Source organism: Scyliorhinus torazame, chromosome 9 (genome assembly GCF_047496885.1).
Source record: "Scyliorhinus torazame isolate Kashiwa2021f chromosome 9, sScyTor2.1, whole genome shotgun sequence".
Lineage (NCBI taxonomy): Eukaryota > Metazoa > Chordata > Chondrichthyes > Carcharhiniformes > Scyliorhinidae > Scyliorhinus > Scyliorhinus torazame.
In genome coordinates, this window is record NC_092715.1 from 185087969 (window position 1) to 185105683 (window position 17715).

A 17715-nucleotide genomic window follows, 5' to 3' on the forward strand; every position below is an offset into this window, starting at 1 on the left:
AATTATGAAATCATTTACTGCACTTCACTATGGATACACTGCAGTTCTCATGAGCTGTACAACCAAGCAATTACTTCCTTGCTGAAATATTTTTCTGTAACTGGTGCGAAGATGTTCTTTCTATTGTCTGATTGCAGTAATGATAAGTTTACCCTAAGCTACTTCCTCGTCACCCCATGAGAACAATTTGTTCTTTGGCTAAAGTTGACTGACATGATATCAATTACCAACTTTATTTTTCATCACTTGATTGCAAGAACTATTTTGGCGACTAATGTTGACATTTTTGAAATTTAGCTACTGAATTGACAAATCTGTAATCTTGAATGATCATGTTTTTAAATTTTCAACAGGCAAAAACTGGTGTAATAAGAGTTTGAATGGAGGCTGTGAATTCATGTGTCTTCCTGCTCCTCGAATAGCCATTCATTCACTAACACACACTTGCGTCTGTCCAGCTGGCATGGAACTGAATAAAGATGGAAAGTGCATGACAAGTAAGAACAATTTACTTGTCCGAGATTCATATTTCATGCTATAGCCTGAAGTTAGTCTAGGTGCATAATCAGGATGGCAAAATTGAGCTACATTGCTGCCCAACTCTGTTTACACAAGCTCAATAACCCATGGATCACTGACTGTTGACTGATCAAAATTGCTGCAATTGAAGTAGTCTGAGTTCAGTCGATTGGTCATTGCACTGAGTAATTCATTTCAAAGTACCATCCACATGAAAAATTCCTGAGGAGTCTTGGTTGACTGGTTGTTGTAGGTCATTAACAATGGGTTAGTGTCACCACCGGTTGCATGTGTGACTAAATTTCTAGCCACTATTTTTCATGATGTGGGAGTCCCTGGTTAGGCCAGCAACTATTGCCCACCCCTAGTTGCCCTTCAGAAGGTGGTGATGAATTGCCTTGAACCAATACAGTCCCTGAGGTGTAGGTACACCCACAGTGCTCTTGGGGATGGAGTACCAGGATTTTGACCAGCGATGGTGGTGATATTAAAGGGGCTGTTTAGCGCAGGGCTAAATCGCTGGCTTTGAAAGCAGACTGAGGCAGGCCAGCAGCACGGTTCAATTCCTGTAACAGCCTCCCCGAACAGGCGCCGGAATGTGGCGACTAGGGGCTTTTCACAGTAACTTCATTGAAGCCTACGACAATAAGCGATTTTCATTTCATTAAGTGACTTGGAGGTATTGGCTGCTCTTTTGTCCTTCCAGACAGTAGTGGCCATGGGTTTGGAAGGCGCTGCCTAAGAAATCTTGGTGAGTTCCTGCAGTGCATTTGTAAATGGTATACACTGCTGTTATTGTGCTGTTGTTGGGAGGAATATTTGTGGAAGGGATGCCAATCGAGTGGGCTGCTTTGTCTTGGATTCTGATGGTAATGCCATTGAATGTCAAGGGGCAATGGTTAGATCCTCCTTGAGATGGTGATGCAAATGTGCTTCGCCACTTGTCGGCCCAAGCATTCGGACATGGGCTGCTACATTATCCGAGGAGTCGCGAATGATGTTGAACATAGTGTAGTCACCTGCGAACATCCCCATTTCTGACCTATGATGGGAGGGAGGTCGAGGCAGCTGAAGATGGTTGGGCCTGAGGAACTTCCGCAGTGATGTCCTGGAGCGGAGATGATTGACTGCCAACCATCTTCCTTTGTGCCAGGCATGACTCCAACGAGCAGAGTTTTCCCCCTGATTCCCACTGACTCATTTTGGCTAGGGTTCCTTGATGCCATACTCCATCAAATGCTGCCTTGGATGTCAAGGGCAGTCACCCTCACATCTGGCATTCTGATCTCATGTCCATGTTGAACCAAGGCCATAGCTGAGTCACCGTGACAGAACCCAAACTGAGCATCTGGGAGCAGGTTATTGCCCCATAGCCTTTGCAGTATCCAGTGCCTGTGTCTTGATATCACACTGAAGACTGACACCTGTGATGCTGGGGACCACCTGGAGCAGACCAGGATGGATCATCCACTCACCACTTCTGGCAGAAGATTGCTGTGAATACTTCAGCCTCTTTTGTAATGTGCTGGGCTCCTCAATCATTGATGGGGATATTTGTGGAGCTGATGGGGATATTTGTGGAGCTGCCTCCTCCAGTGAGTTGTCCACCATTCACGGCTGGATGTGGCAGGACTCCTTCGATCTGGTGCACTCATGGAATTGCTTAGCTCTGTCTATTACTTGCTGCTTATGCAGTTTGACAGAAATCCTGCATTGTAGTTTCATCAGGTTGACACTTCCATTTAGGTATGCCTGATGTTGCTCCTGGCATGCTCTTCTGTACATTCATTGAACCAGGGTTGATTCCCTGGCTTGATGGTAGTGGTAGAATGGGAGATTTTTCAGACTGAGGTTGCAGATTGTGGTAGAGTACAATTCTGCTGCAGATGGCCCACAGTGCCTCATGAATGGCTTGTCCTCTAGTTGATAGATCTGTTTGAAAGTCTATTCCATTTAGCATGGGTGGTAGTCCCACAAGACCAGTCATCCTCCATGTGAAGATGGGACTTCATCTCCCCAGGGACTGTGTGGTGGTCACTGTGATGGACAGATGCATCTGCAGCGAGCAAGTTGGTGAGGATGGGTGGCAGCCATTCATTGACTTCAAGGAAAACTGACAGTCAGCAGAAGGGAGAGGGGAAATGGTGGAGCAGAAAGGAGGGGGAATGGGGGGGGTGGAAGGGGGACATCATGGAAGATAAGGGCAGGGAATCTAATATATGGATAGCTAGGAGTTGGGGCAAGTTGGGTATGTTACTGGGGGGGTTTGTGTGTGTCGGACCGTTCTGTTATTCAGAATGTTAAAATTATAAATGCCTCAATAAAATGTTTCCTGAAAAGAAAATGTTGGTCAGGATGAGGTCAAATATGTTTTCCCTCGCTGGAGTCCCAGTTTAGCAGCTATATTCCTTGGGACCCGGCCACAGCCAGCTTGGTCTGTGGTGATACTACAGAGCTGCCCTTGATGATCATGGAAGTCCCCCACCCAAATGTATATTCTGCACCCATGCCACCCTCAGTGCTTCCTCCCAGGTGGTGTTCGACCAAGAGTATTTATTCAGCTGATGGACAGTACAAGGTTTCCTTGCACATGTTTAACCTGAAGCCATGAGTTGATATTTTGAAGACTCAAGACTACTTCCTCACTACTATACCACTGTGCTGCCACCACCTCTGCTGGGTCTGTCCTGCAGGTGACACAGGACATACCAAGAATAGTGATTGTGGTTGATCAGTATGACTGGCTGTTGGTTGACTAGTTGAGACCACTCTTCCCAACTTGGCATAAAGTTAGTAAGGAGGACTTTGTGGGGTCTGTGGGGGTAGGTTTGGTCGATGTCTGTCTGGTTTCATTTTATTTTTTTGTGAATTTGTAGTGGTTGAATACAATAGTGGCTTGCTAGGGCATTTGAGTCAACCATACTGGAGCCACATGTAGTCCAGGCCAGGTTTCCTTCTCCAGTATTTGCTTTTAAATGCTTTTCATTTACCATGATTGCATAATATCTTACTCCATCACGTAGGGAAGCTAAACTGAGATCTGAAATACTTTGGTATCTGGAAACAGACTGAGGTCCCCATATGGTATTCTGATCCCTGGTTGCAGGATAGTTTGTAGGACTCCTTCCTGTTTCTCAAGAATAGATTGTCATTGATCAGTGTTGGAATGTGAATTTGGAACTACAATTAAGACCGCCATGACGTATATAAACTTCCAAAGACCTCTTGGGGAAATGTTCCTTGCACAGTATCCCTATTGCAAGTTCAGGAAAAATGGCGAGCAAACTATGATGGAAAGGCAAAAATCCAGTGACCCACCAGTGCCGATAGAAAGATTTGGGATGTTCCATTAGAAAGCCAGAACTTATGCAATTGGAAGTCTTGACCTTTCAAAGCGCAGCAAATAGTGAATTACCAATTTTCTTTCCTAAACTGTGATGTTGCAATCAAATTCTAATGTTTGATTTTTCTTGGTCAGTTCAATCTTGACTTCCTTTCTAGGTTGCTCAGAATAGGGCATACTGGACTATTGATCCACTCTTGTCTTAAAGTTGAGGTGGACTAAGAGCAAAGGAATAAATCTCTGGTAGGATGGCCCATGTTGGCCAGGTACACCTAGCTGGAGCTAATGCAACTAGGTGTAGTGCAGCTGCATATGAATCTTTGGCAGCTTAAACCATTGTTTCTTACTGGATTGCCCATTGTCTCACTGGGCTGTATGATCGTAATACTGCGAGTGGAACTTATTTTAATTGGCTGCTTCATTTGGTAGTTAACGCAACAGCCTGTGAAGCATCGAACTTTGTGTGCCACAATGGACAATGCATACCCAGTAAACTGAAATGTGATGGCCATGCTGACTGTGAAGATGGATCTGATGAAAACTTAAAACTGTGCTGTAAGTATTTACTCTTGCATATAAATGTTCAGTTTTGTCACCCTTGAATAGGTGATTTTTATTTGTGGTGGAAGATGTTTGCAAAGAACCTATCCCTCTAGCAAGTGTAAATTAACTGTTATGAACTCTTAAATTGGTGGTTCATGTCACACTATTTAGCACTTTGTTCAAGTGCTGCCCAATTGTGGAATCGCAGTATAAAATAGTTGAGTACAGTCTGTACTGTGCATTCAAAATATCATCTCACAACATTGAATTTGTCTGTGTTTGTCGAGCCCATCTCTCCACTCCCCTGATGAAGGAGCAGTGCTCCAAAAGCTAGTGATTCAAAACAAACCTGTTGGGGTATTGTAAAACTTCTTCCTGTGCCCACACCAGTCCAATGCTGGCACCTCCATCTTGTATAGTAGCAGCATGAAACTGGTTCCTTAACCTGTTCAAATTGTTTTGATTTTCTAGGGTTTCAAATTGTTTGATTTTCTAGGGTAAGTGAGGTAGACTGCAGTTTTTTCAGGTCAGAAAGTGGCAGCCTTTATTCCAAGAATTTGAGATAGTAAACAATTATCAGATCAGGAGGCCTGCAGGGCAGCTGTGCTCCATTGTGTCAAGCTTGCAAGGGAAGTAAATGGCTAGGCTTTTTACAGGATTGCTGGAGAGGCCATCTTCAATCCTCTACATTTGAGAAGCTTATTTATAAATTTGCTGAAGGAGACCATTGACATTATTAAAGGAACTTATGCAGTTACCTTAACTCCTAGCTGTTATGCTTGCCAACATGGTTCTACTTCTGATGGAATGAGTCCATCCACACCATTCCCAGTACATAGATAATTCATCTCGATCTTTGACTCTGCAGCCACAGTGTAAGGATTCCCTAATTTTTGAGATTGAGCAGTCTAATGTGTAGTTGAGAAATCTGGAAAAGGTTGAACATGGGTTCTCCACTCCTGTCTATTGCAATATATGTACACAATTGTTAGCAAGATTGATCGGATTGGCAAATTTATGAATGGGCATATCGGGTGAAGAACAAGGCTATCCTAGATCCGGGTTGTGCTGTGTATTGTGTATAAAACTCATTTCCACCAAGGATGTCACTTTCTGACCCAAGGGCCTGATCTACCTCCAACGCAAAATTGAGTAATAGATGGAATCGGTTTCTTGCTGTTGCTGTACAATGGTTAGCTGTGGGGTATTTTCTCTTGGGGTGCTGTTTTTCTGGCTACCACACAGCGGTCATATATGAATTTCGGTGCTGGTGCAATGTCTGGTACGCAATCACATTTGCTGCTCTAATTCGCCTCTACACTGCCCAAAATCAGGGTCTTCATTTATTTATTCTGCCCTAATGTTGGTACGTAATGACTTGTTTTGCATATAGGTAGGTTTAATGTCTTTTTCTTTCAGACATGAGCACCTGTGCTTTTGATGAAATAAGCTGTGGCCCTGGGTCACTAAAATGTGTTCCAGTTTTTTGGAAATGTGATGGAGTAGAGGACTGTGATACTGGCAATGATGAGGATGATTGTGGTAAGTAGATGCCAGGCTCATTATTTGAAAGCTGTTGAAGTGTTACAGAATGGTTTGCTTCATATCCTGATGAAATATTTTCCTTTTAAACTATTGTGGATTATGCTACCACCATAGAATGTCTTCCGAATACTAACTTAATGTCAACCTCATTTGGAATCTATGATCTTATGTCTCTGTAGTCTCTGATCCCTCTATTTTCTGGTATCTTCCTGTCACTTCTAAAATAAAATGCAATGTTCTAATTCTGGCATAACAAGATTTTGATTAACGTTTTTGCAATGAATTGCCCCTCAAAGAAATTCAGCTGTTGAATTTGCTTGCCTCTAGGTTTGCCAAAATATTGAAAGCTTGTTTGTAATAATAACCTTATTTTTCCAGAGAACCTTGTTTGCAGTGCAGAAGAGTTTACCTGTGCCAATGCCAGATGCATTTCCATGGCATTTGTTTGTAATGGTGATGATGATTGCGGTGATGCAAGTGATGAGAGAAACTGTGCACCAGCCTCCTGTGGCCCTCATGAGTTTCGGTGTAATAACTCTGAATGTATCCCTTTGAGCTGGGTATGTGACACTAATGTTGACTGTACTGACCGATCAGATGAATCTCCAGGACGCTGTGGACATATGCTTCCATCTGCCACCTGTTCACCTAATGAAATGCAGTGCAACTCTGGTGAATGCATCCATGGTCAATGGTACTGTGATGGAGATACTGACTGTAAAGATGGAAGTGATGAAGCCAACTGCCGTAAGTGGTCTATGCTTTTTTAAATTAGTACCACCGATTTTAGTTAAGTGCCTTTAAAATTTATATAAAGTAAATGGTGTACAATGGACAAAACCTAGTGGTGACATATTTTAGACTACCACAGGCAGTCCTTTCAATTTACACCGGTTGTCAAATGGGCCTTCTATTTCAATTTTTGCATGTAACTGAAATCCAATGACATTATATGGTGATGTTTGACCACTAATAAGATGGGAATTGAGGGATATATGGACCGGAGAAGTGGAGAAGGTTTAGTTTAGACAGATTTTTATTGAAGCATACTGTACAGGAAATGATTGAAACAGTTATTGTTCACAATTTACATGCTGTTCCTTTTCAATGTGGCACCCCCTCCACTTTCCTACTCTTTTTGGGCCATGTATTTAGGCTCTTCCTCTGTCATAGATGGATTATGTATCACTCTTTTGCTCTTGTATCTGTGAGGCCCCCTTGTCAGTGTCTCTCTGGGTACCCTTCTATCATTTCCTTGGGTGTCACCCCTGTTCCTGTCTACTTTCTGTGGCCCTGGTATATGTCCTCCTGCCCCCCCCTTTGCTATCCATTATTGGCTTCAAACGGGTCCCGGAACAGGCTAATGAATAGCTTTGTGGAAGCAGACGTCCAACCCTCTGAAGGTATATTTGATCTTTTCCAGAGGGAGCAATTGTGACAGGTCTGCAGCTGTGGGTGGTGCCGTTGATCGCCGTTGATCGCCAGCTGAGCAAAATTCTCCAGCGGATGATTAGAAGCAAGGGCGTCGGCCATCTCTTCCCAAGTTCTGGCTGGTCCGATACCCTGAAGACTGCCACTCTTGGCACAACTCCACACTCGCCCCCACAACAAATGACATTGCCTCGAAGGAGACTGTCTGAAACCCACCAAGCCTGGGGCATGCCAGAACATGTGGATGTGGTTGGCTGGGCCTTGCTGGCACTGATCACACTTGTCCTCTACTCCTGGGAAGAACCTGTTCATTTGGCTTCTGGTTTGTGTGCTCTGCACCACTTTAAAGTGCATTAGGCTTAGCCTTGCTCAAGAGGTGGTGGAGTTGGCCCTACTTGGTTCTTTGCTCGAGTCCCCACCTACTTCCATCCCTAGTTCATCCTCCCACTTCAGCTTGTTCCATTCAGTGGTTCTCTCGCCCTTTCCAAGTCATCCCTATCCGTCCATGCAGTTCCCTCTTTCCATTGTCAATGTTCGGTAGCTAACATTGTCTCTCTCCTGGCTCGAAAGTTTTTGACTTATAAATGTCGAAGTTCCTGTCCGTTCAGTAGTTCCAGGCTCTTCCCCCATGTAGAAGTCCCTGATTGCTAGCGGTTTCTTCTCTCTCCTTTACTGTCCACTGCGTAAATGTGGTGTCTAGCGTGGCTGGTGGGAAGATATGGTTTCCACAGATGGGGGCCATGGTGGACGCCTCTGTTAACCTGTTGTCTCCTCTGGTTCCAGTTTCTTCGCGTTTCTAACATCCCTGGGCTGGATGTGTGTTTTGCAGGTGGGGATGGGAGTGCTGTAAGAGCTCAGAGGGTCGTTCCATGCAAGATGACCCCAACATCGCCATTCAGTGTTCGGTTCAGTGCATGTTCATCCCCTCACTCTCTCTGCTGTGGCTGCCCAGTGGTAGTATTGCAAGTTCAGGAGGGCCAGGTGCCCATGCTGCTGCTTCTCTGCAATGTTGTCTTTGGGATTTGTGGATTCTTCCCCCACCCCCATACATACGGCATTATCATTTTACTTATTCTTTGGAAAAAGCCCTGATGAAGATCAGTATGGATCTGAACAGGATCCTTGGCATTGCGTGCATCTCATCTGCACCAGTGGGAGTGCATCCCATCTCTGCAGGTCCTTTTTAACTATCTCTGCCAGACTGCTCGGATCCCACTGGTGGATCAGTGTCCAGTCGTGGGCTTTCTGGATTCCCAGGTAGCACAATTTGTTTCAGGCTATTGTAAATGTGAGACCATCCAGCTCTGCCCCTCCCCTGTTCACGTTCATCAGGAAAACCTCATTTTTCCCAGGTTTGTAGCCCGAGAAGGCCCCGAACTCTTCCAGGAGCTTCATGATTTCTTTCAAGCTGTTGTGCATGTCCAAGATGTAGAGGAGCAGCTCATCCACATAGTGAGGCTCTCTGCCTCCTCTTTGGGTACCCTTCCAGAGCCTTGTCTTACAGGGCAATTGCCAGGGTGAACGGGAGTAGGATCAGTGGGCATCCTTGCCTGCTGCCTCTGTGCAACTGGAAGTATTCCGAGTTGGTGGTGTTGGTCTGAGTGCGTGCCTTGAGGTCATCGTACAGGAGTTTTACCCACCAGGTGAACCCTGTCCCCAGCCCAACTGTTCCAGTACCTTGGAGGTACTTCCATTCAACTCTGTCAAAGGCCTTTTCTGTGAGCAGGGAGACCATCACCTCTGGTGTTCTCACCCTAGGTAAGGTCAGGATCACATTCAGCCACTGTCTACAATTGACAATGCCCATCTAGTCCTGTGTGACCATCTGGGTCTGTCTTTTTTGTGTCAGCGATATGGTGGCCTGTGTTGGCGTTGGTGGCAGGGTGCTTTTTGGCCGTCTGCTGGGAGCTTGCACCTTCCTCTGCCTGCATGGAGTTGATGCACTCTATGACCTCACCTAGTCCTTTTGGTGCTTTCAGTTCCCTCCGTCCATCGTCCCCAATAACTGGCATGTCCAATCCATTTAGGAACCGTTTCATCTAAGTCCCCGTCGGGGAGCTCTAGAGGTGTACAGTCCCCAGTAGAAGGCCTCCAATGTTTTGTTGACCATTTTTCGTTCAGCTACTGGTCCACTTCTGCTGTCCTTGACTTTTTTTTTCTCTTGTGGCTGCTTGCTTTCTCAGCTGGTGAGCCAGCAGGTGGCTAGCCATGCTTCCATGCTCATAGAAGGTCCCCTGTGTTGGTGCACTGCCTTCCCTGTGGATAGCAAGTTAAAGTCCATTTGTAGCTTTTATGTTCTCTCCCTCCTCTCCACGCCCCCCCCCCCCCCGGGGCAGAAGTTCTACAATCGAGGCCTCGGAATATCTTCTCTCAACCTCTCCTCCGCCCTGGAGGTCATCAGTTGCTGCCTAGCCACCTTCTCTCCTCTTGTCTGTTATAATCTCTCAATCACCACCTTCAGTGCCTCCCAGAACATGGAAGGTGAGAGTGCACTGTCCTATGGCCTGTGACGTTTTCTGGCAGAAGACCTTGTGGGCCAAGTGTCCAATCTCCACCTGAGGTGTATAGCGAGGCCTGTCTTCAACCTCCTATCCATGTCATGTGATGACTATTCTGCTCTGACTATCTGTGGAAACACTGATTTTCCCCAGTGCAAAGAAGCCGATACAGATGTATACCTTGTGTACCCAGTGAGGAGACCAAGAATTCCTTCTCACCTGGATATAGGAACTAGTCATGGGTCCACTGCCCCCACATGCTCCATGAACGTTCCCAGTTCCCTTGTCATGCCTGTCTGTCTTCACTGTTCTGGGATCTGATCGATCTGTCAATAGGTCCCGTACGCAGTTAGTGTTTTTCCCCCCTCCCCCGAACTCCCATATGCTCAGTGTGTCGCTGTGTGGGATTTCCGGCATGATCTTCTCTGTAAATCCATGTCGGCCCAGTTGGTCGTGTAAATGTTTACCAGGATTACCAGAGCCTGGTCTGGGACACTGCTCATCATGACGCACCATCCCAGTTTGTCAGTAACAGTCTTTGGTGCTGTAAACACTGTCCTCTTATCAAAGTAGCTACACCCACCCCAGCCCTTGTGGTAGGTCTGTCCCATCCAGCCCTTCCCACAGTCTGTACTATCCCCTCAGACACATCTCTTGGAGGAATACTGTTGGCTTTCAAACTTCTCAGATGAGCGAAGATTCTGACCTTTTTCACTAGGCTGAGTCCCCTGCTTTTCCAGGTGATAATCCTGGTGGGGGGGCTTTTGGTTTCTTCCCACCCTTCCTCTGGGTTCAACCATACCTATGTGGTGGATGTGCCCCTGCACTCCAGGGTTTCCCTCTGTTTGGGGGGCCATCCAAAATGGCCACTGTCACTGTTCTCACCATGAGGCCGGGCCTCTGCACTCTAGGGTTTCCCTTTGTCTAGGGAACACCCAACATGACCACCATTGCGTGTACATCACATGGGTGTGCCCCTGCACTCTGGGGGTTCCCTTTGTTCAGGGACCCTCAAGTGGCTGCTTACGGTGCCATTTTGCTCCTTCAACCTGATCCTTACCTGCTGAAGCCAATCTGAAACCATTGTTATCATTGTGGCACCTCGCCTTGCCAGATGCTCCCCCTCCATTGGGAGGTGTGCTGCGGTTCCCCTTTCATGCTTCCTTGTGCTAGCTTTCCCTGCTAATGCGGTGGCCGCACTCCTGGGCGGATCTTGCCCATTCAATAGCTGTTCCCTCTGTTGCTTCTTGCCCCTTCCTGTGCTCTGCTGTCCTCTTCCTTTCCTGTGAGCTGGTGCTTTTGCTCACAGTGAAGCAACATTGTCCCGTGTAAATGCTGTTCATCACTTTCTCTCTTCTGCCTCTTCCTCAATGCTGCTTTGGCTGCCCCTTGTCCAGGCTGTTCATCCGCACAAACCCATCTGCCTCTGCTGGGGTGTTTAAAATTTTCCTTCGCTTTGGAATGTTGCTCCTAGCCTGGCTGGGAATAGCATTCCAAAATTTACTCCACTTTGTACAGGGCCAATTTCACATGGTTACACTTGGCCCTGTGCTTCGCCAGGTCTGCCCCAATGTCCTGTGTCCTTCCCAGCTACTCACGTTTGTCTGTCTTGCAGGTTCTTCTCCTGATCCTGGTATCTGTGCAGTTTAGCGATTATCACCCTTCGTTGCTGTCTGGTCTGGGTTTCCTTGGCTGACCTGTTGATGCATGATCAATTAAACTCTCAGACGAGGAAGGCTTTAATAGACTAGATCTGTTCCCCAGCAGCTTCGGTACAGAATGAGGGCTGATGGGACGGCACCTGTTCTTATACCCTGTCTGTCAGGGCAGAGCCACATACCAAACAGCCAATGGTAAGCTGCCAAGCTTACCCAATGGTCTACAGCCTCTCGGGTACTGCAATACCTGACACTACCACACCTGTGTGCCCTGTCAATCTCTGGCTTGGAAGCTGTCCCTCCCGCCTAGGTGCCTAGCATCTGGGCAACATGGTCTGTCGGGTCGCTGCCCTCGATCCCCTCGGTCAGGCCCACGGTTTAATGTTTCGGCACCAAGACCGATTCTCCTGATATCGTCTTTCTCCTCCAGGCTCCCTGGGTTGCCACCAACCTCTTTTTGGCCTCCAGAGCAACAATCCTGTCGCTCTTCTCCGCTAATGCCTTTTCAAGCTCTAATCTTGTGTCTCCAATTCCGTCAATCGTCGTCTGCATGGTGACCAGCATCTCTGTCACCACCACCTTGACTGCCCTATGGATCTCTACTTTGATCGCCTCCTTCATCAGGAATACCTTACTTCCATCTCTAGATGGAGGGAGGCTGTTGTTCGGGTCATCTGTCTCCCCCTCTCAGTGGTGGCTGGGGATGCCTCGTTCTGCTGATTCGCTTGCTCCTGACCTTTTTTCTTATTCGTCTTGCTCTGTGGCCTCTTGAGCTCCCATTTGCTGGCACACTGCACCTTTCCTCTTCCTTTCTTGTTTGGGGTAAGTCTGAATTTTCAGGCAACATTTCATCCAAAAGTGCCTTGTATTCTGCTTTTATCTTGCTTGTTTATGTTAATTTGTGTATACTGTAGCTTTTCAGTAAATCCAGATGGTCATTGATTTTTTTTCCAGCTCCTCGAGCATGTCAACCAGATTACTTCCCATGTGGCAATGGTAGTTGCATTCCAGCAAGTAAGCAATGTAATGGGTTTAAAGACTGCACGGATGGCCGTGATGAGTTTAACTGCAAGAATGGTAAGTGTCCATGTTCACCGGATCAGAATTAAGTCACCATTTCAAAGTTGCTAACCTGGTTTGTTCCTTCCCTAGAGTGTGCAGGACTAAACGACTTCAAATGTCAAAGTGGAGAGTGCATAGCTAAAGTCCAAGTATGTGATCGGCACCAGGATTGTAAGGACTGGAGTGATGAGCCCATCAAATATTGCCGTAAGTGGCTTTGTATTTTATAGCCAAATTATTTTGAGAACTTAATTTCTAATTGTTGCCTGTTCATCCCAACCATGATGATGTTTAAATCTCTCCTCCCTCGCTCCCTCTTTTTTTTCCCTCGCTCCCTCTTTTTTTTCCCTCGCTCTTTTTTCCCTCGCTCCCTCTTTTTTTTCCCTCGCTCTTTTTTCCCTCGCTCTTTTTTCCCTCGCTCCCCCTCTTTTTTTTCCCTCGCTCCCTCTCTTTCCCCCCCCCCCCCCCCCCCCAACTGAGTTTGTATCCTCAGCAATGTATTTTGTTCTGTCCCTGCCATTGGGAATATCTGAAATGGAAAAGCTCAGATTACTGCCCTTTGTTTTTTTTTTTCTGATGAAGCCCCTCGCTGCCTTGTGCAACTCTCTTGTGACATGCAATCTGGGATGAACTGAAATCTTCATGTGAGACCTTTTTTAAGCTTCTGCCACAATCTGTACCTGTTTTACTGCTGTCCTCTGATATTGCCTCAAGTTCACAACTTCTGCATCCTATTAACCCTAAGCTGCATTTCTGGCCCAACATCCTTTCCATCACCTGAGCACTTTTTTGCCTTAAACATTTGATCACCTCTGCCCTGCTTCAACCCATCTGCAAATATCATCCAGTTACAATATTTGCTTGATCAACTTCTTGTCTTCGTCCCTTTTTGGAGCATCCAGAACCTGCACAAATCTCTTCCTGCTGTAGTGATATCATGATGTGGAGATGCCGGCGTTGGACTGGGGTGAGCACAGTACGAAGTCTTACAACACCAGGTTAAAGTCCAACAGGTTTGTTTCGATGTCACTAGCTTTCGGAGCGCTGCTCCTTCCTCAGGTGAATGAAGAGGTCTGTTCCAGAAACACATATATAGACAAATTCAAAGATGCCAAACAATGCTTGGAATGCGAGCATTAGCAGGTGATTAAATCTTTACAGATCCAGAGATGGGGTAACCCCAGGTTAAAGAGGTGTGAATTGTACCAAGCCAGGACAGTTGGTAGGATTTCGCAGACCAGATGGTGGGGGATGTCCCGAAGCGTGGTACATTGGCGAGACCATGCAGACGCTGCGACAACGAATGAACGGACATCGCGCAACAATCACCAGGCAGGAATGTTCCCTTCCAGTTGGGGAACACTTCAGCAGTCAAGGGCATTCAGCCTCTGATCTCCGGGTAAGCGTTCTCCAAGGCGGCCTTCAGGACCCGCGACAACGCAGAATCGCCGAGCAGAAACTTATAGCCAAGTTCCGCACACATGAGTGCAGCCTCAACCGGGACCTGGGATTCATGTCACATTACATTCATCCCCCACCATCTGGCCTGCGACATCCTACCAACTGTCCTGGCTAGTGACATCGAAACAAACCTGTTGGACTTTAACCTGGTGTTGTAAGACTTCGTACTGTAGTGATATCATGGTTGTGTTGTAATTCACCGACTGACCACTAGGAGTCTCATTAGTATATAAGTGAATGTTAGTCAGGTGACCGCAGACTGACCAGGAAGCTGGCGAGAAGTTGCTTATGCTTGATATTGTTCATCTGTTTTATATATAGTTTACCCAGTTAATGTTAATAAATTGTTTATAGCTTTAAAAGTTTTTGTAATATAAATCAGGCCATCTGACAATATTGTTGTTCTCACTGATTTGCTTTCTCAAAACCTTGATTCATTTTTTTGCCTCTATATAACCACTTATTCCCTTTACCCTCTAGCCCTCTCCCTCTCCCTCTCCCTCTCCCTCTCCCTCTCCCTCTCCCTCTCCCTCTCCCTCTCCCTCTCCCTCTCCCTCTCCCTCTCCCTCTCCCTCTCCCTCTCCCTCTCCCTCTCCCTCTCCCTCTCCCTCTCCCTCTCCCTCTCCCTCTCCCTCTCCCTCTCCCTCTCCCTCTCCCTCTCCCTCTCCCTCTCCCTCTCCCTCTCTGATCACTGACCCCTCTCCCTCTCCCTCTCTGATCACTGACCCCTCTCCCTCTCTGATCACTGACCCCTCTCCCTCTCTGATCACTGACCCCTCTCCCTCTCTGATCACTGACCCCTCTCCCTCTCTGATCACTGACCCCTCTCCCTCTCTGATCACTGACCCCTCTACATAATCGTCCTCTTTTGTACAAGTAGCTGGAACTGATTTTTGGTGGTAAATCTAAATATAGCTAGTGATATATCTAGCGACACCTTCTACAAAAATTTTCTAGTTTTAAATTTCTAAAGGGAAAGGTTAGCCTGGGAGATTCAATTATTCTTTCTCTCTGCAGATCTAAATGAATGCCGAGTGAACAATGGAGGTTGTTCTCACATCTGCCGGGATCTTGCCATTGGTTATGAATGTGACTGTCCTGCTGGCTTTGAGTTGATCAATGTGACAACTTGTGAAGGTAATTGAGTTGTTGACGTAATACAGGCTTTGTTGACATAACGTAGGCTTTTTTTGGGAGGTGGGGGAAGGGAGAGATGATGGGCGAAGAGTGCTCTGACTCCCAAATGCCAGGCAATGGTCTACATTTCGATGGTTGATTGATCTTCCACCAATGACCAACTGCAGCAAGTAAAGTTTTAAGACAGATAAGATATTTCTTCTGGGGATTGTATCTGTGGAATTTTTGCTCCTGAGGCCAGGGTGGTGAGTGGTCGAAGTTACAGATTTTTAACCAATAAGAGAATTGAGGGTTATATTGGGCATAGCATGGGATTGAGGATTGTCAGATCAGTCATGGTCTTATCAAATGGTGAATTAGACTCTGGTGGCCTATGTCCTGCTGGGGTACAACAGCGAATGACTGACTTTCCAAGGCCTCCACCACAGCTTGTAGTTGTAAGACACAGTAGCTACTTGCCGAGGCTTCTTGGGCAGTAGTTGCAAACTTATTTTTTTACTCTGGGATCAAGCCAACAGGGAAATGTAATAGATTTTGCCAATGTACAATTCTGACTTGGACACTGCTTCACTGGTCAAAATTCTGGAACTTCCTACCTATTTAACATTATTGGAAGTGTACCTTCTGCAGTGATTCAAGAAAGTTGGGCACCAATATTTTGCCAAAGTTAGTCACAATTGGGACATGTCCAACTATGTAGGTTGCAGTTTCATTGATCTCTGGGTAATCTTTATTGTCACAAGTAAGCTTACATTAACACTGCAATTCAGTTAGTGAAAAGCCCCTAGTCGCCACATTCCGGCGCCTGTTTGGGTACACTATCACTCGAGTAAAAACATAGAAATGATCTGAATATGTTGGGAGGTAGCGACAGTCACTTTCTGAAACCATGTATTGGTTGGATACCCAGATTCACTAGTTAGAAATCTGCTGGTCAAAATCTTTGCCTCATTTGCACAAATAAGAACCTTGATTTTTAATTGTTTTAGATACTGATGAGTGTCAGAATCCTGGTGCCTGCAGTCAAATTTGCATTAATATAAAAGGAAGCTTTAAATGTGAGTGCTTTGCAGGATATCGTATGGATGCAACCAATCACGCCTGCAAAGCAGTAGGAGGTAAGTAGAACAAAAATGACTTCCCAACATTTGGGGTGCAGCTTTCTAACAGTAGATTAATTTGATGTCCAAGTAGGAAATTTACAAGTCTTGAGATGTGGGAGTAAATTATTTTGATGCTAAGTAAGCTTTTGTTCCTTCAAATTGGTAACTTTGGATGTGAGATTACCGAAGGTTGATGGTCCAGCTACCCTCTGTTTATACATTTTAGAAAAATGTAGGGGGGGGGGGGGGGGGGGTGGTTCAATCCCTACAAACAAGAAATGCCCCACCAATCCAGATATTTTTGATTTCATGGGTTAACTAGACTAAGAAGCTGGGATTTGAGATCCAAGAGCAGAATGTGTTGATGTCTCTAAAATGCACTAAACAAATCTACGTGTTGGCAATCTTGTCATTTGGGGCATGCATGGAAACCAGATCTCACTATGGAATTTAGTCTGAATTTGGGACTCCCAAGTAAAAGCTGTTACGAGTTGATTTCATAAATGTTTGACTGATTTTGTCCTCTAATATAAATGCGATATTTGTCCTCTAATGCAAATGTCATACTTTCTAGGCAAAGAGCCTTATTTGATCTTCACAAATCGCCATGATATCCGGAAGCTAGGACTGCATCACCAAGAGTATACCCAGGTAGTTGCACAGCTGAGAAATGCTGTAGCACTGGATGCAGATATTGCAGAGCAGAGAATATTCTGGGCTGACTTGGGTCAGCAAGCAATTTTCAGGTAATGAATAGTGAAGTAATTTTAATGTATTTTATTCCAAACTTCTAAACAATTCGGGGAAATAAACTTTTAAACGCAACTATACTGTTTGTAGAATTTTTTTCTCCCTTTTTTCGCCCCCCCCCCCCCCCCCCCGTCCTCCCGAGATAAACAACTCCTCAAACACAAGAACATACCCCACCTTGGCCTTGCAACCCTCTGCTGAACCCCTTAACTCTTATTTGATCTTTTCCAGCGGCTACCCCCGCTGGCGTTGTTGACTGCCACTCCAATAAAATTCGGCACCGGCCAATCCGAGACTAAGGCCACAACGTCTGCCTTCCTCCCCTCCATCAGCTCTGGCTTCTCCAAATATCCCAAATATTGCTACCAAAGGGTTCAACACAACTGCCTCCCCCACTATCCTTGCTCGTGCCACAAACACCTGCCCAGAATCTCCAGCCCCTGAACATGTGCGTATTCACTGGTCCCTGCCCACACTTCTCTCATTTGTCTGCCGCCCCTGAAAGAACCCACTCATTCATTTTTTTTTTAATAAATATTTTATTGAAATTTTTGGTCAACCAACACAGTACATTGTGCATCCTTTACACAACATTATAACAACACCGATAACAATGACCTATTTTATATAAACAAAAAACAAAAAATAAATAAATATTAAATAAC

General features: G+C 45.8%; 1 protein-coding gene across 1 annotated transcript in view; it reads left to right on the forward strand.

Annotated features, from left to right (window-relative positions):
* LOC140430134 (very low-density lipoprotein receptor-like) overlaps positions 1-17715 on the forward strand; it is a 53936-nt gene that overhangs the window by 18457 nt on the left and 17764 nt on the right. Inside the window, exons 13-21 of the mRNA XM_072517645.1 lie at positions 354-497; positions 4292-4417; positions 5825-5947; positions 6329-6697; positions 12492-12614; positions 12690-12806; positions 15078-15197; positions 16187-16315; positions 16875-17046. Of these exons, the coding sequence (XP_072373746.1) occupies positions 354-497; positions 4292-4417; positions 5825-5947; positions 6329-6697; positions 12492-12614; positions 12690-12806; positions 15078-15197; positions 16187-16315; positions 16875-17046 (1423 nt within the window). The remainder of the gene's footprint in view (positions 1-353; positions 498-4291; positions 4418-5824; positions 5948-6328; positions 6698-12491; positions 12615-12689; positions 12807-15077; positions 15198-16186; positions 16316-16874; positions 17047-17715) is intronic.